General features: G+C 40.7%; 1 protein-coding gene across 2 annotated transcripts in view; it reads right to left on the bottom strand.

Annotated features, from left to right (window-relative positions):
• Nucleotides 1-1,933: 1,933 nt before the first annotated feature.
• Nucleotides 1,934-27,870, bottom strand: part of NPR3 (natriuretic peptide receptor 3) — a 46,651-nt gene continuing 20,714 nt past the window's right edge. Inside the window, exons 4-8 of one of the 2 annotated variants that reach the window (XM_030004861.1) lie at nt 18,027-18,162; nt 14,144-14,238; nt 10,807-10,942; nt 9,188-9,275; nt 1,934-6,223 (exon numbers count right to left, since the gene is read on the bottom strand). In XM_030004861.1, coding sequence (XP_029860721.1) covers nt 6,112-6,223; nt 9,188-9,275; nt 10,807-10,942; nt 14,144-14,238; nt 18,027-18,162 — 567 coding nt within the window. In that variant the 3' untranslated portion in view covers nt 1,934-6,111. The remainder of the gene's footprint in view (nt 6,224-9,187; nt 9,276-10,806; nt 10,943-14,143; nt 14,239-18,026; nt 18,163-27,870) is intronic. The other variant, XM_030004862.1, reaches the window with a different exon arrangement.

Raw genomic sequence — 27,870 nt, 5'->3', positions numbered from 1 at the left:
ACAGTCTATGTAATGATACACTGGACATAATTAAACACTAGCCCAAGAAAGCCTCAAAGCCATGGCAGCATTATCTTCTTGATCAAAACCAGCAGTAACCTCATAAAAACACCAACATTAACCTTTATCCTTTCCTCCTCTATGGGTGAGATAAAGGGAGAGCTGCATTTATGCCAGACTTAAGGCTTCACTGGGGCAAACCACAGTGCTTAGGCTTCCTGTCATTCTCTAGAAGAGAAAAGACACTATCAAAGTCTGCCTCACAGCTTGCTGACCCCTGGAGACAGCCAGGTCTGAGGTCTCTCACAAACAGCTATTTGTTTTAATTTCAACAATCGTTTTCCATCAGTCTCAGAGCTCAGATGTTAAAAGGTATCTGAGAATGGAAAAAATACAGGCCTCAAGCCATCTGAATTCATTTCTGCCTCTAAGCAGGGATATGCACAGTGCAAACACTTCCATTCTTCCACTTGAAAGGTTTCACACACACACAAATCTTTTTGTGCTTTCAACAGCGAGAAAGAAAGGGGGGGAGGAGAGGAGACACACACAACAGATCTGAAGGTGAAACTTTTTCCAGCATATCCTTAAAAATATATTCCAAAAAGTAACTTTTGTCTTTCTTTGTTTCTAAAAAGGGCTAAAGCTGCCTCCTACAAAACATGCACTTTGCTGAAATTTGTCCCTTCATTGCTCGCTGTTGGGAGACAAGTTACTAGGGCATGTTGCTGACCAACAGAAAAGGTAATGTGCCATTAGAAACCTGTATTTCTGTTCCCATATGCCCTGCTTGGGGAGGGTGGTCACTAGATTTGATGTCATTTTAGAGCAACAACAGTTAGGGTAAAAAAAAAAGACTGGGTGACATCACCTGACATCATCTCACCATGCTTGGAATACTGCATTTTCTGTGAGCCCAGTGGTGCCCAGTAATCATTTTAACTTTAATGAGACTGCTTCTATAACCACAAAAAATTCATAGTGCCAGCATTGGGTGTTTTCAAAAGGAAAGGATGCCAGCTGCAAAATTCAGATTGAAGTTCTGAAAGTTTCTGGTCAATCCGATTTTTCAACTTTGCTTGCTTAAGACAGGCAACATCAGACAATTCTGGGTCTAGATCTCCGATAAAGACTGGTGTGGCCATGGGTCAACACAAAGTGTGTTGGCAGCTGAGCAGCATGGCGGCAATGAACAATGGCTGAAATTATGTAAAAGCCACCTCTCATTGAAGAGGGAGCATTTCTGACTGAATGATGGAAAAATGGCTGTCTCTTTTCAAAGTACATCGGAAGCTAGAGAAGAGAGCATGAAAAATAATGGGGAATTCAAGAGTATTCACTCTACCCTGGGAGAAAATGAGGAAAAATAACCTCAACTGCTTTATTTAAAGAAACAGAACAGCTACATGGCTACTCTAAAGCACAGAGGAGGGTAGTGAAGGATGTGGAACTGTCTTGAGCTCCGGAAAAGGTGGACTGAATTGCCAAAGAAATTTATGACCAGGACTATTAGCTTCCTGTCTTTGATGTCTATTCTTGGCTTTCCAGAAGCATTATGGCATTCATGAGGTGAAAATCGCACTGGAGCCAAGGTCAGCTAAGGCTGATGCAGCCTGTTCTACTGCAAAGCTGAGAAATTCACTCTGAACTGCTTCAAGATGCTGACTTTAAAGCCTGAAGACACTTCACTGAAGGCCTGAGTTTACTTCCACTGAATCAATGAGAAGTGTTTTTCATCAGCTTAATGAGAGTGTGATCGCATCTCCAAGCCAAAAAATGAATCAGAGATCACCCTCCCAGTAAAACATGCTGTCAGGGAGTACACTCTTATTTTGTCCAGCACAAATGTTTTCAAAGCATTAGCTGCACCTTAATAATTCACCATTAAAACCCAACAAAATACTTTCAATAATGCAATAAAGCATTTCTTAAAAACAAATGTAAATAAATCAATAAAATTTATTTCCAGAAGTCAATGAATATAACTCTTTAATAAGCTGAATTCTGACCACAATCTTGAAGGTGCACAGCACTCTCAATCAAAAGTTTTAGCAATGACTGAATGTTCTCAGAACTTAGCTGTGTTTGGTCTTCAGTGAAGCACATCACAGAAGGAACTGGTAATTAACTGGTGATGGTGGTAGTCACAAACAACTCAGGACACACACAACTGTCCATAAACAAAACTTCCAGAACTACCAATGGCCCAGGACAAAGGATCTAGGCATCTGGTTCTAAAGTTGTGGGTCTCAGCATACTAAATCACAGGTACTATTGAAAGTTTTGCTTCGTCCTTGTCAACTTGCAACGTTAGTCTACATGTTGAAGATAGGAGGGTGGAAGTCAGGTAATTTGTCCACAGAATCCTCAAGAAGAGATTCTTGTTTGAATCAGCTATTAAGCTGACCAATATCTGGTAATTTTAAAAAATGCTAAATTAGCAGAATTTGTCAAACTTTGACAAACAAAAAGTATGAAGCCACTAGTTCAATTTCAATTTAACAGGCACAACTGTAAGATTTAGCAATAAACATACAGCCTATGGGGCCAACCTTTCTCCGATTCAAGCACATGGCAAGATTCCCTTTGGTTCAGCCATGGCCAGCATCATGCCCTTTGGTCCCAAGTGCGCAAAGTACTTAGAAGCTGAAGTTGAGCATATTTTAAGTGTATTCTAAAGTACTGAGCTGACTCAAGGCCCTCCTTGTGCTGCTCTGTAATACAGACGTATGTTTGTAATATGGGCAATTTGTTGAAGCCAAAAATGTAGGTTTTCAAAACTCTTTTGAGAATCAATTATTATTATTTTGATTAGACATTCCCTTACGGAGTTTGAAGCCTAAACATTGTGGCATTGAGTTAATGCAGATGAACCAGAAAGGAAAAGTGCATTAGCTGGTAAAGAATCTCTCTGCTGAATAATCTAAACTCAAGGCATTTTTTGATCTATTGTCCATAGAAGACCTGGGAACTATTAGCAAGAGGCCTGTGAAAGGCAGCTAAGAAGAGCAAGGTTTTTTATGCTATACAGTAATCTACTTATGTGAAATGTCTTAAATGATCTCCACAATTCCATGGGAAAAACACACAGGTAGGTGTGTACCAATTTAGAAAGATTAAACCCCATTGACCTAAAATGTTCTAATATGCAAGAAAGGTTCACCTTCCTTGGGAGCTGCTGGAATGTAAAATTGTGGCTAGGCCTCGATCAGCATCCCACCAACAGACATCTCATAAAAACACTTATTGAGGTCATGATTAAAAACCCTACATAAAACTGGAGATCAGAATTATTATCTTTTTAATTAAAAAGTGACCTTTCGCTATAGGGGGTTTTTTTTAATAAGTTTAGTTATAGTAAGATGACGCAATAAAAAAGCTGTCTAACAATTTATTGTCCCAGCCACATCTCCTGGCTCAGATATTCTGGTCTGACCTGACTGTGCGTGGCACAGGAAAAATGTCAATCTACACTACTGTCTTGCTCCCTAACCAGTGACTGTTTGAGTACTAGTTCACACTGCAAGGCAAGTCATAACAAACATAATTTAAAAAAAAATTTATGCTTCAAATCATACCCTCTTTTCCTACATATTTAAAAATTTTTCTTCCTTCTTTCTGTAGCAAAGTAGTCAAATGGGTAAAAGAAAGTAAAAATGCTGAAAGGTATATTTGCAAAACAAGAAGTAGATCAAAACTCCCTTGGAAATTGTTTTAAAAAACTCAAAGCTTAAGCATGCCCAGGGACTAGACAAACTCAACTGCTTGAAAAAAATTCCAAAAATTAATCAGGAAGTCTTTTTTTCTCCCCAGCTCCACAGCAGTATGAATGCTGCTCTAGCCTACATTCTTCTCTGGTGCCCATGAGATAAGGAGGTTACTTCAGAAAACTGTCCGTTGACAACAGTGTTACTTTGGCTAAGGCACCTTTGCAGAAGTCATACAGGCCCAGACTGGGAAATGGGATGATGTAAATCTACCGTGTGACCAACAGCTGTTACAGCGAGTCCTAAAGACACCAAATCTACCTGGCCTACATCCACCACCTTTAATGGAGCTGCCCTGACAGGCAGGAAGCCCTGCCCTCTGGCTGCCTGGGACATGGGACAATATTTCACAAGGGCAGGTGATGAACCCCTGCATACGCTAAGAGACAAGTGAAACATAAGAAAAAAAAAGTCCAAGGGTACTCCATGGGGTATTTCCCCATCAACAAATAAAAGGCAGCAGAAAGAGGACAAAGCCAGTTTTCACGCTTCCTTCACTTCCAGCTACCCCGAAATGGTTTCTCTCAGTTGGCACTCTGGCTTCTCAGGGCCTAGAAGTTTTGTAGAACATAGGCTTCAGTGCCAGTTTGGAGATTAACTTTCAAGTCTGACTATGACTGCTGAGACCAGAAAGTTCTGCTTATGAAATCAGGATAGGATAAACTAAAAGATTTCACGCACTAGAACCATAGTCATAGCTGAGTTTTCCCACAGATGATATTTTTACGGGTCTTCTTCACCACATCTGTAATATGTACTGTTCATTTCCATTTGTTGACTAGAAAGTGCAGAGCTCTCCTTTGTCTAGTATAAAATAACCTGTCAGTAGCTAATTCATCACAGATTCAGTTTTGCTCCTGGTAAAGTCAATGACAAAAGGGATACTGATGGCAGCAGGATTAAAGTCAGCCCTGGAGTAGTGTTTTACCAACCCAATCCCTGAAGGTAGTTCCTTGCATGTTTAACTGTACACACATGAATAGTTAGTCTCACCAACTAATGTAGGACTATTTAACACGTGAAAAGTTCATTATTTTCAGGATCAGGGCCACCATCACATAGACAACTCAATAACTGCATTCCTATTGTTTAAATAACTATTTGAATGTTGTACATGCCTGGAGAAGAAAGTGCGACAAAAGTCTGTTACCGTCCATAAAGTCACTTCTCTTCCCCTAAATACTGGTCCTAAAATGTATTTACAGCTGTTGACTTTCCCTGCATGTTACTCCTATCATAAAAAATATGTCTTCAAAACATCCTCTCCCTTAATTTTTAATCCTACCAAAGCAAAAATAGATACTTTAATAGAAAAATACAAGATAAAAAATATCCTAAAAATAAAATGGTAGCATGGAATGTCATTTTTACACAAAAAAGATCCCCTTTTGAATTGCCTCAGCTATACAAACACTTTCGTATTTACAATTTTGGATGCAGTCCTGTGCTCACTGAAGTTAATGGGATTTTGCCATTGACTTCACTGGGAGCAGGAGCAGGCTCTACATGGACTATACTTGCCTCTCTGAAAAGTCATGGCAGTGGAGAGCAAAGAGCATGATAAAACACGTATAAGACTGAGGAATTAGCCAGTCCTCTCAGGAGGTCTGACTGTCTTCCCTCTCACTATTTCACACCAGTGAAACTCCTCATCTTTCACTGGAGTTTTTCCTAACTCCCTGCACCTAAGAGGGAGAATCAGTGCTTTTGATCGTGATACTACACAAACAAGGAAAGAATGGTTTGTGTGTGTTTCCACCTGCCTGACTTTCTCAGTGGAGTTAATTACACCCAAGTGCCTGTTCCCTCCCAGAACTAAACTCCATATGCCCAATCTTGTATCCCCTGTAATTAATGGCAATGATTCAGTGATGCAGGATCATACCCCAAATGAATCCCTTTTTTCCCTTTGACAGCAACCAGCACCTGTGCCTGTGAAACCATACTTGATACCCATGGGTGAGATGTAATTAAGGAAGGAGGTGGTAGGAGCTAAAAAAAAAAAAAAAAAAAAAAAAGGGAACAGAATGAGGCATTCCCCATCAACTAAACCCATATCTGCTGCCCTTAATATATGCCTTAAGAAATACTGTCTTTACATATTAAGTACATCCTATAACATCAAACTGCATCATTTTCTTTCTTCATGAGATGAAAGGCCATGCGGCATATGTGATTACTAAATCATTCCTGAGCTTCTGAAAGAAATTAAGACAAAATTACTGCTTAAAAGAGTGAGTTCTTCAAGAGCCTCTTCTTTTTACACTGATGTCTTTGGTCGTGTACTTTTCCCTAATTCTTTTTTTTTCCCTAGGAAGAAAGGGATTCTTCTTCTTCTTTTTCTTTATGCAGCAGAAAAATGAGATCTAATGGAGTCTTCACGTAACTGCCGATGTTTCCCCATGTTACAGTCCTCCTGTCGAGTTCTTCTCTCAATAGTTATTCTGTATTTCTTTCTGCATGAAAGGAGAGGAACAGAGTGAGAAATCCTTCTCCAGCTATAGGATAACAGGACTTCCCTTATAAAGAATGCCTGTAGGGGACAGCTGGGTGCCAGTTGAAAAATGAAATGTGGCAGAATGTGAAACCCTGGTCAAAGATTAAAGTGGTTTGCCTCGAAACATTTTACCCAGGCTCAAGAATGCCTGTTAATTTCTACACGGCAGTCTCAAAGCACCAAGACACAGACGTTTCCTTCTTTGAAAATTTCTGATGTAAGTGATTAGGAAGTTTTTGTGAAGTCTCATGTGAACTGTGTCACATCACTGCTTAATATTGATCAAAGCCAAATTTCTTTCCAGTATACGGGGGGGGGGGGGGGGGGGGGGGGGGGAAGAGGGACGGGACGCACTTTCAGCAGAGTTCAAACAACAGATCTGACTCCTTATTCAGTTGGGTTTCTCACTGAAACCATGTATTAACTAATCCTCCCTTTTCCCTCTGAGAAAGCTACTATGTTTGTAATGTCAGAGGAGGTAGTATGATGAATTAAGAAGGGGATGTAGAGGATAGAGAAGAAATAAATACAATTGCCTATGCATCAAACACAGTTTTTCCTGTGTGTCTTCCTCTACTGTCTTTTGAAGAATACTGTTGTTACTTTATACATCAAACAAGGCCTCTGCCTGCCTTTCAGTTTCCCCTTTAGTATCCAAATCTCCCCCCAAAATCATAAGAAGATTCACATTTATATTTTATGCATTTATGCTCCTACTGAGTTTCAGGACCAGTTTTTCAGAAGGGTCTGAAACCCTGTATGCACATTAGTCCAGCCCCATGTGCATACAGTACTGCTTGTGCAGATGCATGACAAAAAGCTTGTATGCCAAGGAAAGCTCTGCTCCACTTGCACGTGTAGCAGGAGTCAGAGCTAGATATGTAGCAGTGGAAGAATAATTTTCAAAAAACTAAGGTTTTAATTTGGTAACATGGCTCAATAGAAAGTAGGAACCTAGAAGTTCTGAAAAGATTCTCTAGACATTTGTGTCTGTATCAATAGGCTCCAAAATAACTTGAAAAACATACGTTTTTCATTTATGTATTTTGAAGTCAGATCCTTCCACAGGTTAGAGCATGCACAGTGGTAGCTCATGCACAAGGACAGGACTGCATTTTAGCAATGTAGCTCTTTAAGTTTAAATCCTTTCAAAGCTACATTATCAGAACTACCACCTAGATATTTTAACAGTTTACATGCACACTCAAAACTGTGTTTGCATGCTCATTTGTGGTAATTACAGACTCAAATGAGATGTAATCAGGAGGTACATATGCAGTTTGAAAGGTGCAGAAGCTAAAGGTACAAATTACGTCCAGGCGCACAATTGATAGACCTACATTTCCTGAAAATCTGACCCATTCATCCTGATACACTATGTTTCATATGTTTATTCTAATGGTGGAATTAGAGGGTTGTCCCGATTCCTGCTTTGAGTAAGTATAATCAGATCTCCAGAGTGAAATTCACCCATGTGCCTTTAGACATCTCCAACGTGCAGATCCACCTGACAGAGTACTCGTGGCTTCCTTCAGTCAATGGAGAGAAACAGGCACTTCTAAGAGGCATTCTTCTGACCTGGTTTAGCTCTTACATGAGGATGACATGAACTGCACCAAAAAAAGTGCTCAGTCCTCACCTCTCATCATAAATACAAAGACTCAGATTGAGCTGAGGTGTGTACATCTACTTTTACAGACACCCACCTTTGCTCACATAGATTTCCAATCCAAATCTTTGTGTCAGATGACTACGAGTTTAAGTCCTGTTCCTACAATGATGCTTTGCATAGTTTTATACCAGCTCAGGATATGTCTTTTGCCTCATTTCTTGTCCTCACATACCAATTCCCTCCCAGTATCAGCAATGCCAAAAAACACACCTAAAAATTATAATCTCAGATTGAGAATGTATAAGAGATGCAAGAACCTCCGATGAGATACAATATAAAGACAGACTTGTATTTTCTTTTTCTTTTAAAGACAGTCTTTAATTAGTCCCAGCTAACTTGTCTCAAACCCAAACAACATATTATATAAGCACCAAACACATGCAAGAATAAAACCACCCTGCAGAATTTCAGCTGTAAGCACCTGATGAATAATCCTGGTTCTGGGATCTTTTGAAACCCTGGTGGTGTGCTGGTGAATTGAAGCAGTTTTTGCTTGTTTCTTTTTGTTAACATTTTTTTATAAACAGATATTTTTATTGGATTTAATTATTTGATTCTTATATGCAGAAGTTAATTCTATTCTCCTGTCTGCCTTTTCTCTTCTATAGCATAAGAGGATAAATTACAGTACATATAAGATGCTGAACATGTATAACTAATTTATTCTGTCAACGTAGGATCAACTCTCAAGACTTTAGACTTGCTGACTAGCAGTGTAAGAATTATTTTACTTAAACAGGAATAAAACACTAATCACCCTGCACTGACCTCAGCTTATTAAGTTAAATGCACAGCTTTGAAATCCAAATGTTGTCTTATACCAAAAGAGAATCTCTTTCTAGCTTCCAGTACAATTCCACTCCGTACTCAAAAACTAAGCATGGTACCAGGCAAGTGATATAAATCTGTTGCATGATCACAGCCTGCACAATTGTGCTGGCAAGGAACACCAAACAAAGAAGGCTTTCAGGCCAGGGCACTTTACTAAAGCAACTGTGAATGACTGGAACTCACTGGAATTACTTCCATGAGTAAAGAGATGTAAGTGGTTACAGGATAAGGCTCTGAGTCAATAAAATGATTTGGCTCTACACAAAAGGACAATCAAAGTGTGTTCACTGTCTTTGGTGGGAACGTTACCACAGATTATTATGGTGCCTCTCTGTCTCCCATCAAGGATGTGCTGCCAGGAGCTGAAAGGTTTGGATGATGAGTAAAGAGTTTACAGAACTTTCAATGAATTGGACCAACCTGAAAAAGTAAAAAGCCATTAGCAATCCTGCTCCAAGCAAGGCTCCCACAACTATTCCTGTAACTGCTGATTCTCCTAGACCACCTGCTTGAAAAGTGGAAAAATAAACAATCAGGGTTCATATTGAGAACTATTTGCATTCACATATTGGAAAATACACACAACTAGGAACAACATCCAACATCAGATAATAACTAAAGCCTTTCAGAGCTCAGGACTCCATGGGAACCTCTTCCTTAGTTCCAGTTTCTGCATGTTTTTGTCCTTGCTTTCTTTGCGGTTAAACAAGCCCCCCAAGATCAGTGTCAGAGGAAGACACAATTCTAGAGATGTCATACACAGGAATGTTGTTAAGAAACTGGTCTGGACAGCTTGGTCTGAATCATAACACAGACTGGGATTACAGTGATGCATATACTAGGTATCACTACTGAATACGCCCCAAGTCATTATAACAGAAACAAACTCATTTCAACTGGTTTAGCATCATAATCCTCTATCACCCAGGTTTATTAAAATGATTGTATGATTATCCAACAGCTCCTCAATTATTTTTTTTTTCTGAACCTATGCTGTTTCTAGTTAAAGCCATATGAGCTTTGCCTTCCTCCAAATGTCAACAGAGGCAGAGCAGGGACACAGTGGCTGAAGTGGAGCCCAGATAAGGACTGTCACTCTGCAAAGTGCAAGGCAGCTGAAGAACAATGGCATTTTCATGTGGGTTCAGCCTGCTCCCTTTTCCATGCCTACCTGGGTTTGCGGAAAGGAACAGAGAAATATTAAGGAAATTAAACTGCTCCCTCCTCTTCATTTATCCACGACCCTTTGAGGGGATTTTGTCTGTACATCAGGCTGTCTGAAAGGAAAAAGGTGCATAGCTACACCATGGCTATGGCCTGTACACCTGTGTACACACAGGTTTTTCAGGGATTGAAGAATTATCAGGCTGCAGATACCTTTTCACTGCAGGGCTAGCAATTTGTTTGCTGTGAAAAGCTAAGACCACCTTTTGCCACTGATTGATATCTTCCTACCCTTACCTCCTTGCAATGTCCTGCTCACTACAACATGGTCTGCAAAGACAGCACGCTGGAAAACAAGGACACCTTCTCTGTGGAGAGTAGTCCCAGTCTTCTGGATTCACAGGCATTGACCCATTCAACTGACTTCACTTCTTCTCAGCCTACTGGACCCCTCGCAGTGCCTTCTCGTAGCATTCAAAATCATTCTGCACTGGGAGAACACTGCTCCCATCAGCACTGGCCTCCCCAGCTGCTAATTTTCAATATGATTATACTCTCTTTGGGGCTTCAGCTATATCCTTCTTTCTGGCTAAAAGAGATTTTACTTTTTAGCCCCTGGAAAGTCCTAAAGCCTCCAGGGTCCTGGGCTGTGCATCAAGATTACTGTCATGTTTAAGTTCAGGCAAGTGTTTCAGACCATGTACTACCCACAGCTGCCACACCTTAACTTCCCAAACAGTCAGCAGAGAGACATAGTCACTGTGTCTCAGCTGGACAACTGTGCTAAGCAATTTAATATGGCCCATTATGCTGCATCACCACACAGATTCCTCTCTCTGACAGCCTGGGCAGAAGCATTAAGTCACTAAACTTACATGATTTACATGGTGTATTGTTTGTGTGCTCTGAAACTCGGCTTTCATCTAGTCGCAGCCTGCCATGATTCCAAGGATATTTCACATTTGATCGAATTTCAAAACGCCCCTGCTTTCCGTAGTAGTCCCCAATCACCTATGCAAAAAAGAAACGAATGAGAAGATTTTTGTATCAACTTAGGGAAGTAAAACAAACAGGAGAGCAGCATCACTCATTTGGACTCCTGTGGCAGGATGTTGAATCACAGAGAATAGCACTGAAGGGGTCTGTGGGAGGTTATGTAGTGTATACTCTGCCCCAGGGCAGGATCAGCTGAATAAAAGCATTCCTGACAGATGTTTATCTAACCTGTTCTTAAAAGCCTCCAAAGATGGAGACTTCACAATTCCTATAGGCAATTATTCTGGAATTTAGCTGTCCTTACTGTCAGTTGTTTTCCCTAACATGTAACCTAAATCTCCCTTGTTGCAATTATCCTTCACTACTTACCGAATTGCCAGTGGACTTAGAGACTCTTTCTTTCTGAAACATTGCTTTACATATTCACAGACTCTTATCTGGTCTGCCCTCAAGCAGAAGCTTCTCTTCTATATAAACCCAGTTCACATAAGTTTTTTTAACCCTCTGAATACTCCTCCTGCTCTCCCTGGGCTTTCTTCAATTGCTCCATAGTGGGTTGAGTGCTCAGGACTGTCACCCAGTTAAGTGAAAGTATCATTTCAAGTACCTTGTGTGCTGAGGTTCCTGACTACACACTCCAGGCTGAACTTTTCTATTTTGCACGGATCTGGAGGTACTTGACCATGTTCAGCTAAAATCTTCAAATCTCCTGAAGAACTGTGGCATAGCCTGTCATCCTCCAGCTTGTATTTCTGCAGTTGTTGATATTTCCACAGAAAAGGCCTTTCATGCTTATTATTCTGGTAGCATGGCAGGACTATTATTTCAGACCAATTCATCAAGATACTTTAGAATTTCGGTCCTGTCCTCAACAGTAAATCCAGACTTTACTCAAGATAACATGTTGGATCTACTGCAAAGCTGCAGGACTAAATTGTACTAACAGCAGTGGGTTACTCATCTGAAAATAGTTCCAAATAAATCTATGTACAGTAATAAAGGCCAAATATCATGACACTGAAGTAGTCAGAAGTGACGGCAGAAGCGTATCAAAAGACATATTTGTCCTATCATGGATAAAAAACCCATATATTAATACACTGGATTTAGAATTCAAGCCACTGACAGCCTGTTCAAATCTTTCACCTAAATTTCATTTTGAAGGGAAAGAGTTAAAAGATAACTTTTGTCCTGGTTAGATACACAAAAGTAGTTTTCACACTAAATAAAGGAGCTAATTTCTCTCTCGGTTTTGCAACTGGGAGATAAATCCTTAGAAGAAAGACTTTTTTAACATTTGTCCAAAAATAGAGGCAAATTGCATGAACTGGAAAAAGTAGAGGGAAAAAACCTCAGAGACCATTTGCAGGCAGCAGACTATACCTTAAGAGACTGTTTAATTTATCAAACAGGAGTGGGAGAGTCCTCTACCAGCAGGGCTTACTAAATGTGAAATCACGCAGAAAGGCTTAAGAAGTACAAATAGCTATAAGCAGCGACCAAGTGGATTCAGACCAGAAGTAGGATATAGATTTTTGAAGAGCAAGAGTGGTTAAACAGCGGAACAAAGACCGAGGGAGCAAGGGAGGCAGTCCCTGTTCTTCAGTGTCTCCAAATTAATAACGAATGCCTGTTACCACGTGAGATTTAGTCACATGTAAACTACAGGGCTCCACACAAGGGTAAGAAACCTGCCTGCCCGTGACACAGCAGAGGTCAAACTAGGTAATCTTGTGTTTTCTTCCAGCTTTAAACTCTGTGAATGGACCTGGGAAAACAGCTCTGCCTGGATACCCATTCATCTGGCTCAGTTCAGCTGAGAAACATTCTCATACAAACATAGGAAAAATTGGCAAAATGAATAAAACAAGGCATCAAAGAAACAATGTTTTTAGAGTGAGGCATGAGGGTAGAAATGAATGTAGCAGACACAAGTAATAAGTAGTCACATGTGAAATATTTTAATTGCATGTATATTTATATACATCATAAACAAAGCAGGGGGAAATTAAAATGAGCAATATGTTAAAAGGAGAAATGTAACATGAAAGAAATAAAAGATAGTTTAAATTGCAAGTGAAAGAGCAATGGGAAGAGTAGGAGAGGGGGATTAAATTGATAAACTAGATAAGAAGCTAATGGACCAAACAAACAGAAAAGATACAAAAAAGTTGTTCAAACCAAACTTATCCCAACAAATCTGTACTCCTAGCTTCAATTAATGATGATTACTCCTACCCTGGGAGTGTCTGCAGTTTACTGCTGTAGCTTTTCAGTCACTTTTACACACCAAAACACACTAGACATCCTGATGCTTTTAAAAAGGCTTCTTGAATTTGTCTCTGCCACAGCACTGACAAGAACAACATAACTTCACTGGATTCAAATCCACACATAGAAATGACCAGCTCAGATTTACTGCTGCTTTATGTTTGAGCTTGATGAAATAAGGGAGGCCAGCAAAGCTTAGGTTGATGCTGACTTTGCAACTAACAGAAGCTTTATGCTGCAGCTGGAGTTGGGGTAATGTATGAATTAATATTGCTATTAATCATGTTATTCTCTGTGTGCCACTGGTGCTATTTCTCACAGACCATTTTTCACAGTCTGGCTGCTTCCACTTCTGCTGTGTCCACTGGAATAACCCACGTGGTGTATATGGAGCTGTCTGATTAAAATGTCTTTTAAACATTGAAAACAAGACACACAGGTCTTACTCCCTGATAAACAAGGTGAGGCAAGGTCTGCACTCCTGCCTGTGGCTGACCACAGGGTAAGATCAAAATACCTGTACTCACTGTGTTTATACATCAGGGTAACTCATGCATCCCTATTGCTGTAAGATTAATCTTCCTTCTTACCGATGAATAAAAGGCCTTGCTCATTTTAAACAATAATTTCCCATATTCAGAATTTATCAGTGATAGCTACCTTGTGAGATTTCACCCTTTAAATTTTAAAGACTCTAGCATCATGTGAAGAAAGATGGATTGTTAAAGAAAAGAAGTTAAGAAAGTTTAAAAAAAGCTCAGGATAACTACTTCAAGATAATTATTTTACAGAAAGGATTTGGTCTCCAGGTTGATCAACTTACGCAATACCATTTTAATGTTTATATTAAATAAACAGATGCCCACCAAGTAAACAGATGATATTGTGTTACATTACATTGGCTAATCCATCTGTGGCCAATTGCAGTGGTGTTTGTTTCCTTACCTCCTGTGTGCCTGCCTCTGGGTCCGTCATTCCAATCACAGAGAAATCCCCGTATCTGTCTCCATTGGCATCAATGGACACCTGCCCTGCAATGCCTAAAGAATGGCATGTGAAGAATTAGAAAATTAATTAGTTAAAATACTGAGTCTTTCCAAGGAAAACAAGAAAACAGTGGACAGGTTTTTACAGACTGATATGACAGGAAACCTCATCAGTCTCCCAGCATTTTTGTTGGCATTCCAAAAGAAATTGTAATTTCACCTCAGTGTCTGCATTCCTGAATTCTTAACATTTCTCCTTTTTAAATATCAAATGTGTGAGACTGTTTGGGGAATACATAAGAAAAAAATAATCCAAAAGCCAGCATGCAAGAATAAAACACAAATATATTTAACGTGAATTATTTACGGAAAGCCTAACCCTGAAATATCTAATGATGCCTCAATAAGGACAGTCTAGCTCACGTGCTGCAGAGGACGCAGGGGCACAGCCCTACGCCCCACAGACTGATGGGGCTGGTGCACCCATACAGACAGTCCAGTGTTGCTTCCATCTGATGGGATAGGGGAGCAGGCGTGGACAAGGGGCACCATGTGCACTACATATGCATTAAGTCCCGCATTCATTTACATAGGATTAACTGCGTAATATGTTTTATATTTTTAGACCCCCAGTTCACTTCCTTCCTTTGCAAGTTCAAGGAAACTTTAGGGAAACTGGGAATCATAAGAGTCGTAGGATAACTCAGGTTTGAAGGGGCTTCAGGAGTCTTGAGCCCAACCTCCTGCTCAGAGCAGGGTCAGTCAGGGCGTCAGAATAGGAGGATGCTCAGGGTTTTATCTGGTCTTCAACACCTCCAAAGATAGAAACTGTACAACCTCTCTGGAACAACTTGTTCCAACTGTCATGGTGAATAAACACTTCCTTGCATTCAGTCTGAACCTCTTCTTCCAATGTATGCCCTTGTGTACAAAGAGCATGGCTCCAATTTCTTGCGGTGTAAGTCAAACAGGTTCTTAAAATCCATCAAACAATACCAATCAACTATGATGAAGACATTGTAAGACTTTGCTGATATGCTTTATCATCTCAGATATTCTCAAATGTGATCCTCCACTGACACCAACACATAGCCATTTACACTGGTGCAACTCAAACAGGCATCATTATACATCCACGTTACACCAACTACATGACTAGACCAGACACAAAGCAGTAGAGAATGAGGTTCTCAGTGACTGTAAATCAGAAGAGAGAGGTCAGATCTTCAGTCAGAGTATATATTCCCCTCAACATACCTAATGATAGTAAACATGCAACAGATTAACACACCTCCATTTATCTTGTCTTTGTTCCCGTTTAGTAAGGTCAGGAATGTTTAAACTTACTGTGATTTTCAAAACATGTAGTGGTCATCGAAAGATAATTGTCCGGAATCTGTTCTGTTATAACAATACAGTAATCAAACAATTGCCTATTTGATTACTGCGGGAAAACAGAATGGGTATTAACAACCACTTGGCTGTGAAAGCACTGGAAGAGGCCACTATGAAGAGCTGCAACGTCCTTGCCTACACGGCAATTTGGATTCTGGATCTGACAGGAGGTGTTAATTGGAACAGACACCTTCCTGGCCTATGAAAGCCAAAACTCAGTTTTTAGAAGTAGGTGCTAATATTTGCTAAAACTCAGAATTCCTATGGGATTTCTTTTTAATGGGATAGACTAATTTTTAACTTTTCCATCTGAATTGAAACAAAGATTTTGAAATGTTGACATTTCCCACAATGTTCCTCCTTAAGAAACGTATTTAGGAAATTTTGGAACAACCTTAATGAAGAACTGTGTTTGGATGATGGATTTTATCCAGACTGTCTTTTTGTTCTATTATGTTAGATACCTACATACAGAAAATTTTGCTATTTTTTCAGAGGAAGTGCCAATGAATAGAAAATATTATCCACAAAAAGTGCCCTGCAGTCATACCAGGGTATCTCTAACAACCCAAGCAGTCAGAAATCCACCTCAGCCTTATCCTAAGCACATGATGTTGCCTGTGCCTTTGCAGCTGGCAGACTGTGAACACTGCAGGAAACAGCATCCACATCCCACTGAAGTTCTGATGGGTCTCCTATTCAGAGCAGGCTGTAAAATGAGGTGCCCAGGCAATTGGATATCTAGATGTCAGCAGTTAAATTGATGTCATTAATGAAACTGGAGTTCTCATCATCAAGGCCCGCAAAAGTTTAAGTGAATTATAAAGCTTCAGTCCTGCAGTAGAGCCTGGTGGGTGTATGCATGGACCATACTCTGCGATGCTGCAACCACTTCAGAGAGGGGCTTACGGGCAGAATAAAGGGACGTAATTTTCCTAAAAGGACTGGCTTGCAAGACATCAAGTTAAAGGCCTCTTTCAAAATCCGTTTTATCCTTGTAAATTATGTCCAGCAAAGTACTGCCACAAGGAGGAGATGGTATATGACTTAGATGGCATTTTGACCTTTTCAACTGCACACTCACAGCTCAACTTGACAGCTACATTTTCAGAATAGCTGTGACAGGTCAGCCAGCAACAACAAACTAGTTTTCACAAGTGGGAAAAGACAACATTTTTTCCTCCTGGCTGGTTTTACAAGAAAGGTGTGAGAATCAACCACAGAACCTGCATGGAGCACATGGTACTATAAAAGACTTGCATGGGCACACCAGCTGGTGGCTTCCTGGAGCAGAGAAGCAGGAGTAGAGAAAATACAGACAGGGGCATCTGTTCATAAACAGGATAACCAAACAGTGAGGCAAATCCTTAGACACACAAATTCCTTCTGTTAAAACAGTATGTCTTGGGAAGCCATGGATGCGAAGGGAGGTAGTGGGACATCAAGCACAATCTCCAGCTGGTGCAGGGCTCCTTATGGGATGACTGCAACCAGCATAATTAAAGCAATCCCTGTGTTGCCTTAAGCTGCCCTAGGGATCTTTTTGCCTTGTGTTCAGGCCACAGTTTGAGAACAGAAAAGAGGTTTGGAGCTGCTGTCCTTCTTGCCTTCCTCCGCTATGTCCAGTGTGTTCTTAGAGCAGAGAACATGGCCACTGAGGTTTTTCTTACACATTCAAAATAATAATTCACTTCTTATCTGGGGGAAATGTCTCTTCTCAGGCATTTCCATAGGAAATCTCGCCAATCCTACACCAAAAGATTGGAGTATTATAAGAGATGGATGGGAAAATTCTAAGAGATGAGAGATGAATCCAGTAATCCTCTGTTTCTTTATTATGATCCCTACCTGGCAAAAGCACTCGCACCGCTTTGCATCAGCAGGGTGACATACAAGTGCCAGTTGCACTGCGGAATTGCAACCTACAGGATTAGGCATAGAAAGGCACAGTGCTGTTCAGCTCCTGTCTCTGAGATAACACACAGAGCTCCTGAAAGGAGGCTGGGGGGAAATCCTTCTAGGATCCAAAGGAGCCCCGTCAAGAAACAAAATAACCTGGCACCTGCTTGCTTCTATCCATTCCCAGGCTTTTAAGATAAAAAAGTCAAATGGAAAAAATGAAGCACTCTCAGAGCTAAAAGATGCACATGAGTAAAGCGAGCAGCTGTAATCTTTTCAAAAACAAAAACGGAGCCTGAGAAAATTATTGGTATTTCTTTACAACATCAGTGAGGGTCATTAAATTGTTAGGAGTTTTTTGAGCTGAGTAAGACCTCAAGGGTTGGTGAAAAAAACAAAGTCAGACTGGTGAGGTATGTGAGCCATATGGTTTCATATGGTTATTTTCCTCTCATTCAAGAGTGGAATAGGCCCAGGTCCTTACTCTGCACGCAACAGAGACCTAAATTTTTTTGACTCTGAAGCTGGAATTCCATATTAACTCTCACCTTCGTATGTTCTGTTCCGTGTTTGCTGAACAATTTTTTCCCCATCTTTCTTACTGAAACCAAACTTCAGGACTTCCTGTAAAGCTAGAGCATAAAGAAGAATAGCATCATGGAATCCTTCCACAAACATGTTCACCTAAAAAAAAAAAAAAAGAAAATAAAAGCAATGGCAATTGACACATGAAAAACTTTTCTTCCCTGTGGAATTGATTAACTAGGGGGAATCTCCAAATTAATCAAAATGACTAATTTGGAAGGTTATTTTCTCAACTGCTGGAACACAAGGGAATGTGTCTCCAAAAAACTCAGGGGGGAAACGGCAACTTTTGACTAATTTTTAAAAACAGTTAACCACTATCTGCTATTCTGAACATTCAAATCACACTTTAATGTTGTGTCTGAATAGCTCTGCAGATAGGGGAGAAATTTACAGATCACAGTTCCCATGCCCAGACGCACAAATTCTGCAGCTGACCATGTGAAATTCTGTAAGGTACTGAGCAACCCCATCCCACAGCACTGAATATGTCCTCCTGCCCCTGCACTGAGGACTTAGCACCTCTCAGGATTGGGAAGTATGTTCTGCCATGATTTTTTTTGGAAAGCGCAACTGGTGGATTTGCTTGTTTAATGATTACCGCTTCCATTTCTGGCCCTTGTTCAGCTGAGCATCTCTCCACTAGCAAATGAGCAATGGAGGAAACTACTTACCCTCTACAGTAATGCATTCTCTGGAACTGCCAGGAGAACAATTTCCTGTCCTTTACAGTTTTTTCAGTAAGTAAGTGACATGAAATGAATGAAATGTTGTTTTCTAACCCTAATATAAAAGAAGACTGCTGCCAACCAGCTCTGCCTCCCACAAGTCTTCATAAGCAGCCTACAGCTTTTGGTCTACAACACTGTGAGTAACAACAACAGCTAAAAGCAGAGTGCTGCAGAAACATTACAGGTTTACTCACAGAAGCCTGGTGTGCTTCAGTGATGAAGCCATAATTACTTCAGGAGCTAAATACAGATGGACACCCATAAGCAGAAACAGACACACATGGCTTGAGCAGTACAGGTATTCCTCTTCTGTAAGCAGCAGCTTGCATCTCAGTAGTGCAATGCACCCTGCCTTGATGCACAATAATTCAGAATGAACTATCTTTTCAGCTGCAGGAAAGATGTTCCCATTCACTCACAGTTTCATTACAATGGAAAAGCTCCTGACATCCTAGCAAAGGCGTAATCAATGATTATACCACATTATGAGGTCTCTTATTGCCATTTCCAGTGAACAACCCACCTCTACAAATATTCTCCTGGATAGAAACAACATTTAGCTTATCTTCCACTTCACTGTATCTAAACAATTTAAAATATTGGTAAGTAAAGTGTTACTCTAACTCTCACAGTTTTGCTGGACATTAAAAATGCTAAAAGATAAAAACATGTAGCCAGTTAAGTAAATAACTGCTCCATAGATAAAAAGTATTACATAGTTGATTGGCTAAGCCGAACTGACCAAGCCCCTGGTAATGTAATTACATGCAAGACATTCCTTCACTCTTAAACCAGCTGCCAACAGTAAGGAGAATTTTGGAATTATTTACTGATAATACTAAAGTTTACATTGCTCTGGCATTTAAAATTGGACTTTTAGATAACTCCAACCTATGTTTCATTAAGAAAATGCACCACCAGTTTAGGGGAAGAGCCCACAGTGCTACAGAAGGCACAGAACAGCTCAGCTCAGTCTGACAGCCAAAGACTAAAAGGCAGCTGCAGTTATTTTGACCTAAGGAGAAAGCATGAAAGAAGAGGTGAAAGTCAGGCTTTTGGTTGAATAACAAGAGCTGATGGACAGAGTGCACACTAGGACAGGCTTTGCCAGCAGGGGATTTAATTTTTCAGAATTAAAAAAAAACCCAAACTGAGAAACCACAAAGCTCGACAACTGCTTTCTGTGCCAGCGTTAGAGTCCAAGTGGCCTGTGGATGATCAAACAAGGGCTTTCTTGAAGTGACACTCATTCTCTGAGGAGAGAAATGAGTCTCTCTAGTTGCTTTACCTCCCTGCTGGCTGATTTACAGCTTGTGGCTGGCATCCGTTTCAAGGAAAGCTATTTATCACTTCCTTTGTCCATGGCAAAGACCTCTCAGTGTAACACAGCAACCTTCAAAATCCATTTTGTCAGCTTATTTGCTCAATCTGAAATCTACACATGCCACCAGCCTGAAAACTCTCCTGTAGACACTGCAGATTTGCCAGATAAGCCCTGTCAAAACTCACTTGGCAGTTGGGATGTTACTGCCACAGCCCCTTGCCTTGAGTCTTGGCCAAAAGCCCTGACATTACATGCAAAAAACCACATTAGAAAATCATCAGAAGATTGTCTGTGCCACCTCTCAGTTCCTCATGCACAAACCCCAGCATTTTATCCTATGTTGTCAAGGAAGGTGAAACTGCAGGTAATTTATGCCATTTCAAATCTTCTAAAAGAGTAATATTTACTGTTTGCAGGTGAGACTGTACCTTCACTCCCCAGCCAAATGATATGTTGGGCACACTAACTACTTCTCACATTATTCTGGGAACATGTTCAAGCACCAGTTTTTGAAAGGGAAAACAGGATGCCATGAAGGTCATAAAGTTTTCCTGCATATCATCTTGCTCGATCATAGAAATTGCCACGATCCTACACAGAGAATGGGTTGCATGATGTGTAGGACTGCTCTAACCTAGAAAGGAGAAAACATCAGTGACGGGAGGAATATTACAACATGAAGTAATGGCTGCAGATAATTTTGAAGGGATTGCTCTTTCCTCGTTTCATTTTCCACCTGTCCAGAGCTCACTCAGGTTCATTTTGCAGCCCTGTTCCCTGTGACTGTCTACAACAGATCCCCTGAGTAAAAAGAGTGCAAAATTTGTTCCATGTGATACCACTCCTGACTTATTAGAACAGTGTCTCAAGCCATACAGTCCCAGAACTTCCTTTCATTAACTGTTAATGATACCTCATGTACCTCATGGGTATGAAGGATTTTCTTTCTTCTTCTTCTTTTTTTATTATTTTAACATAGCTTCTGTTCTACCTTCAGTCCTATCAGAAATGATGAAACAGACCGACACCAAATTTTCCTCAATAAATTTTACACTTTTTGGCCTGTGTTTATTTGAATTTTGGAATACCTGACAGTAAGAATAAATAATACTTACAAAAAACCCCCTATCCTTCCTTTGCTGCAGGAAAAGGGTTAAAAAGGGCTAGAAGAAGTATATGTCCTGTGAATGTTTCAAATAGGAATGAGAGTAAATGTGAAGATGTCTTCACAGGTTGCCTGACGGTCTCCATGGCAATTAATAATGTGTGGTTCAACATTAGACAGCCCTCAGGACAAAACTAAACAGATTATTAAAGCTATTAAAGATCCACTAATCTTGTAGGTAATTAACAGTTCTTTTAGTTGAGCTCTAAGAAAACACAGGAATTTTTGATTATAGTATTTTTCATTTTGATTTATGCTGGTTTTTTAACTACAGGTGTGAGCTGAGCTCCAAATGCTGTGATCATAATTTGCACGTCAGGTCTACCAAAATGTTGCTGTCCCTGACCCGTACTGCACAGCAGAGCCACCCCTTAACATGTGCCATCAGCAATATGAGTGGCAGCAGAGAAGCTGCCAGGTTTGCTGAACATCTTTGGAGGCTGCAATACAAATATGTGGAAACTCCCCTGCTGGTATATCTTCCGTATTACTTTCACATCCCACGCAAGGTACCACACAACTAAAAAACAGGTAAGCTAACTGGATGAGATAAGCATACATTTGAACCTTCTATTTTCCTACCTTTCTACTCTAATTAACCATCTTCCACCAGAAAAAAAACCCCTCTCCATGGAAATCACATGAATAAATTTTACACAGTTCGAAGTTATAGTTCCCCAAGCAGCTATAGTATGACCACACTATTCATATATACCAAGGTGTTAACAGCATACACAGCAATGCAAAACACTACCGACGTGGAAGACAGCCAAGCTACAGCTATGCAGGACCCATAATTTTCCATATCCTGCCCACTGACTGTTAAGTAAGCTTATTCTCTTCCATCTGGAACTGCCCAGCTCTGAATCACAGCAATTACAGCAACTCATACCACTTCAGTGCTAGGTGGGGAGGATCATAATCACTTTTTCTCTACTACAAAAGCAAACAGCTAACATTCCCCAAACTCGGTCTCTGCATCTTCTTCCCAGTACATCTGCAGTGATTTTCAAGTTGTCAAACTATAGTCCCTGCCAAAATCAATGAGGACCCTGGGGATTGCATAGGGCGTACCCAGACTTTTTTCAAAAATCTTATCAATTTACATACTTGACATGATGCTTAGGTGAGCTAATGCCCACTGAAAGCTCACTGGTATTTCACCCTCTTTCAGATTAGTCCACAGGGATGAAATTTAAGCAATCAAATATGGAAGTTTGATCCTATAAACACATGAAGCTCATCTAACCTCAGGACTATGAACACTGTAAATGAATCCTCGTGAATTTTACCAATACTGTATTATACTGTAAAACTATAGCATGACACAGTAAAAATATGGCAATGAAGTTCAAATACAGCAACTATATTTCAAATATATAAACGCTATGATGTACTTCAAACCAATCTTATGCCAAGTTGGTTCACCTACTTCATGGCTATGGACTTCTCCAGCACAGCAACACATCTAACAGTTTAGGTAGATGTTTTCCTACTATCTCATGCTGTTTCAATGTATCTTAATAAAACAGTCTTTTTCTAAGCAGTTGCAATTTAACTGTCAGTTCTCTCTTTTTAATCCTTCTTCACCAAGCCAATTATAATTACAGTGCTTCCTTTATGAGCTTTTCCAAGAAACCCTGACGTAGTTAACTTTTTAACATGCGTTTCTTGACATGTATCTTTGGTTGTTTTCTGTTGATTGACTCACTATCCAGCAATATACCCTTCACTTAATTTTGGAGCAGGGACTTTACTCTTTGATACCATTTGCTGATGTTACATGCTCCCATTCAGGACATCGCTGCTGCTGATGCCATTGTTAGAAGTACTCCTTTACGTTCCTGGGATGCCCAGGGGCTCTCTGCTCTTCCTTGATGAATTGCTGTACCCTTGCTCTGAGCTGCACAAATCCAGAGCAAGGTGCTCATGATGCCCATACAGTAGATGACAGACAGATACAACTGATTCTGTTTTAAATTCTTTTTTAAAGATAAAATACAATTGTTACAAACTGATTTTCTGTTAAACTTTTAGTTTGCATAAACTCAGTGAGAAACTCTGGATGGAAGTGAGATGTAGATTGAGAATGTGAAGTTGAGGGAAGAATACCCTTACATCTGAGCATTACCTGCGAACAGGTGAAGTGCATTTCAAAACAGTATTGCCGTGTCCAGTTTCACCTTTGCAGTAATTTGTCTTACTGCCATAACACTACTGCATATCATCCTGCATGTTACCATCATAACAGGATTATCACAGCTCTCATTAACTCACCATCCTGCTCCTCAGATCCTCATGGGACTTCTTAATGCCACTATGCAATAAAAACTCACAGAGTTCCTAAATCTCACCTATGCATAACAGCTACTCCCATGCATCAGGACTGGGATTTCAAGGATTCCCAAATAAAACAAATGCAAAGCCACAGGCTTCACCCATAGCCACCTGACATAAACAGCATGTCTCAGGGTGCCTACAGACACAGATACATGACCTGACCTGTTTCCACAGAGATCACATCACGGTGAAACCAGCCCAGCAACTGGAAAGGGGGATAAAGCTGTAAAATGGTTAATCGAAGCAATAAGTTTAGATGTCTAATAGTAAAAATACAGCCTGTTTGCTTGGGCAACCAGATTGCTTCCCTAACAGAGTTGGACCTTAGTGGTTCAAAGAAACAGGAAGGGAAAGAGAAGAATAATAGAAACACATGCATTCTCCAGAGAAGGCCACTTCCTCAATATTTAATTCACAATTGAAAAAGAACATAGGGCGTTATGCCAAATTCTAGGCAACACCGCTGCAGCCAAGGACAGCCTCTCACTGTATTCACTGGTATCAATTCTCTATAAATACATAAATATATAAGCTGGCATCTGCTCAAAAACACATGAGGCCAGAGCTCAGGACTTGGATTTCTAAACAACAGATAACTGTACCAACCCTCATTTGTTATTTGGGGCTGGAACCCACACCTCTCCGTAGAAAAAGAGGATGAGCATTCCCCAGCGTAAGGAGATGTCATATAACAGTAAAACCTTGTGCCTATTTAAGAGAGATTTATTCAAATACTATTGCATCCATTTCATCTTTCACAGGGAGACAGTGTGTATGTGGAAACCCATACAAGACTTTTCTTATAGGGGAGCATATGACTTTATTATGTGAATTCTGCAAACTGAATCTTATAGTCTGCTTTAAAATTATAGCTTAAAAATTCAGCACTGCAGTTGAGCAAGACCTCACTTCCCTTTAACTTTAAGGAGGCTTTTTCCAACAGGGCTGCCTGCTTGTGTCCGTCTCCTCACTGGTATTTATTGGTGCAGCAGTAATGCTGAGCGCAGCGGAGATGGAGATGTGCGCCTCTGTCTAAGCACTCTGCACACCAGGCAACGTGGCCCGAATGTGAGGACTTTGCAATTGAAGTGCAAGTTGAGAGAGAAAGTGTAAGTAGAAAAACCAGAGCAATGATAACTTCTGGGAAGCAAGCAGTGGTCACAGCCCACCAGCTGCCCACCTCCATCATGAAAGAGCCTGCAAGCACCATTTGAGAGACAAGGTGTATAGAAAGATCACTGCTTTTACTGCATTTTCTGTTTGATTTGGTTACAAAGATGCTCTGACGCAGCTAAGTCCTTCTCCTTCAGCGTGAGAACGTGCCTTTGCCCGCCTGCACTGTTTAGCCATGCATCTGACCAGCTGGTACATGAGCTCACATGCACCCTGGGCATGCCAAACCACTGCCATCCTTGCTCCACCTAGACAAGAGAATGCTTACTCCAATGAAACTGAAATACTGCCAGTGACAAACTCCCGTCCACTTTAAAGCCAGCTGTGGACCTGAAGCCAGCCATTTGTTCTGCAGGAAGGTCTGCTGAAATAAAAGAAATTAACAAAAAGAAAATAAAAGTAAATTAACAATGACTATCTGGGATTTACTTAAAAAAGGCTGCCAATTTCAGGGAGTTAAGGGATTTTGCCAGTGAAGGTTATTTTCTGCTAGGCAAAGAAAACTAACCACAAAGCCAGCTCCTTTCCTCTTGTATCTTGTCCTCATTCTTCATGCTCTCTACCTTGTTTCTCTTTGTAACTTGTCCTTGAAAAACTGGTAGACTTACTCTCTGTCATCTGGCTGGGGCAGCCACAAGTTGCTCTTTTGTCTCAACGGTGAATTGAAGTAGAAACTTATTCAGTCCTAGGCTGCAGGGTAGCTGCGCTGTGAAACACTAGCTAAAACACGACAGGGCACAGCGACAACCGCGATGCAAGGGCACAGAGGAACCCTTCTACCCCACTGCCTGTGAGAGCCGCTCATTCTTTGTTTATTGCTTGCAACACTCTCCCATGATTATCGAGAAAACAGCTTTAAACCCCTAGTGCCTGCTGCCAACAGGTCAGGCAGAAAACTTTCAAGATACAGCCAAAGCTTGCTCCTTCCATTAAACACAGACATGGGAACAGCCACCTCAGCAGATTTAGAGCCTTACCCACAGTCAGCTCACGTCAAGGGGCTCTTACTGTTGCTGATTTGCATGAACTTTGGACCAAACCCACGGCTTGACATCACTGGGTCTCAGACCCCGCTCCAGACCTCCAACGGCGTGGCCAAAGTGGGCGCGGGATGAGCTGAAAACTGCCCTGCTCCAGGAACAGGGAGCACCTCTGGGACCAGACTTTCCCCCTGCAAACCTGTGTGGGATTTATTCCTGGCTCCATCTGCCCATCAGTACCAGCCATTTTACCCCTCTGTGGTTCTGGTTCCTGTATTACCTTTTTTAACATTGGTCTCAAAGGAGTGCAATCGATGTAGCTAAGGAGCAGCACTGTTTTGTACCAAAAGTGAACCACCTACAGAATAATCATTTAGGGGAATTTTTCCTTTATGTGTACTTTACACACATACTATTCACCTATGTAACTTAGCTCTGAAGGGCTCCAGGCCACCTATCAAGGAAAAGGACAGAATCAGAGAATGCATTAATATGCTCCTGCAGTTAAGGTGAAATCCACCTCCCCATGTTAATAATACATCTCTAACTCCAGATAAATGACCAATGCAAAGGATCTCTAGCACAGAGCACTGTATTATCATTGCATGAATACTGAAGGGATCTTAACTGCAAAAGGTATAGCTGTCATTTAAAAATTAACCATTCTACCTTTTTAGAATTTTCTGCCTCCTAACAAACTACATGGTCATTCATGTAATGAGTTAAAAAAAAATGTTCAGAAATCATACTTCTAGTCACAGTGGAAAACACAAGAAATATTAAAGTTGCTCTTTAATACACACAAAAATTAAAAAATGCTTGTTTTAAATAGATTTTTCCAAGGACCCCATTGGTAGTACAGTTGCAATGAATGCTTACATTTTAAGTTAGCATTATGCAACCATTGGGACACTCTAATTGCAGATAAACACCTAGTAATCAAAAAAACCCCCACCCCAGTCCTTTCATTAGATATTAAGTTTTAAATGTCAGTGAGCAAGTCTGTTTTTCAAGCAGGAACAGTTTTCAGGATAACAGGGTCACTCATCTGAAAAAATCAGTTCCACTTGCTAAAATAAGCTAACTGGTTTAAATAAATGTAGAGCTAGGACAAACAGAAAGGACATTTTTTGTTAAATGTTTATCCTTGTACAATGTGCAATTGTTTTGGGTTCTGGATTTCTAACATTATCACCAAACCACAAAAATCACGGAAATAATTTTATTCTCTATACTAAAAACTTTCAAGATCACATCACTTCTCATGCAAAACTGGAGAGAAAAATTACTATCACTGCTAAGAAAACTCACATGTTCAAACTGAATTTACCTGTGCTACACTAGCCGGTGAATAAGTAGTATGAGGGTGGGCTCGTGAAATCTTCAATGGGGTAAAAAGCCATCTGATGAAAGGACCGTCTGATTGCAGGTTAGCAAAGGCTACCCAGCAAAGCTTTTGCTTTAAATACAGTCTTAAGGGCTGGATAAACAAGGATGATTTAGGCACAGCCAGAAGTGGTGCTTAGCTCAAAAGTATGCTCGGAGCTAGGATTAGTCATCTAAGCTCCTTACTCAGTTCCAGGCAAAAATTAGGCACACAAAACCTGGATTCATAAGCACCAGCACCCCGCCTCACCCTTGCCAGCAAAGGAGGTGGATAATGAGGGATGGATGTGACCCCATTACTCTCAGACAGGCAGGTAACAAACTCCCGCTGCACTGAGACACAGTCAAGTCTTTACAGAAACCCCACAGGGAGCCAGTCCTTTCAAATCCCCTGCCACTTTCATCTAAAAGCCCTGGGGCTACGACTGCTGTGCTAGCATGAGAGAAATTCAGGATCAAATCCCTGCCTTCAGGGCGTCTGAACTCCACCCTTCCCCTGCCCCGTCTGCAGGGCATCCTGGGGTGCCTGTGCCCCAGAGCTGAAACCCCGGTAATGGGGGAGAGGGGGGAGAGGGACGACCTGCCAACACCTGGGGTACTTTGGCTGGGAGTAGATCATCTGCCCAAAGAGCCCACCTGAGGCTGAGGTTGCCATGACAAATGATCCTTTTATTAAATACCAGGGTAAATGGGCATACGAACTTGTAA

The sequence above is a fragment of the Aquila chrysaetos genome, chromosome Z (assembly GCF_900496995.4).
Source record: "Aquila chrysaetos chrysaetos chromosome Z, bAquChr1.4, whole genome shotgun sequence".
NCBI lineage: Eukaryota > Metazoa > Chordata > Aves > Accipitriformes > Accipitridae > Aquila > Aquila chrysaetos.
The sequence above is the reverse complement of the archived record's forward strand: the minus strand, read 5'-3'. Positions and strand labels throughout refer to the sequence as shown.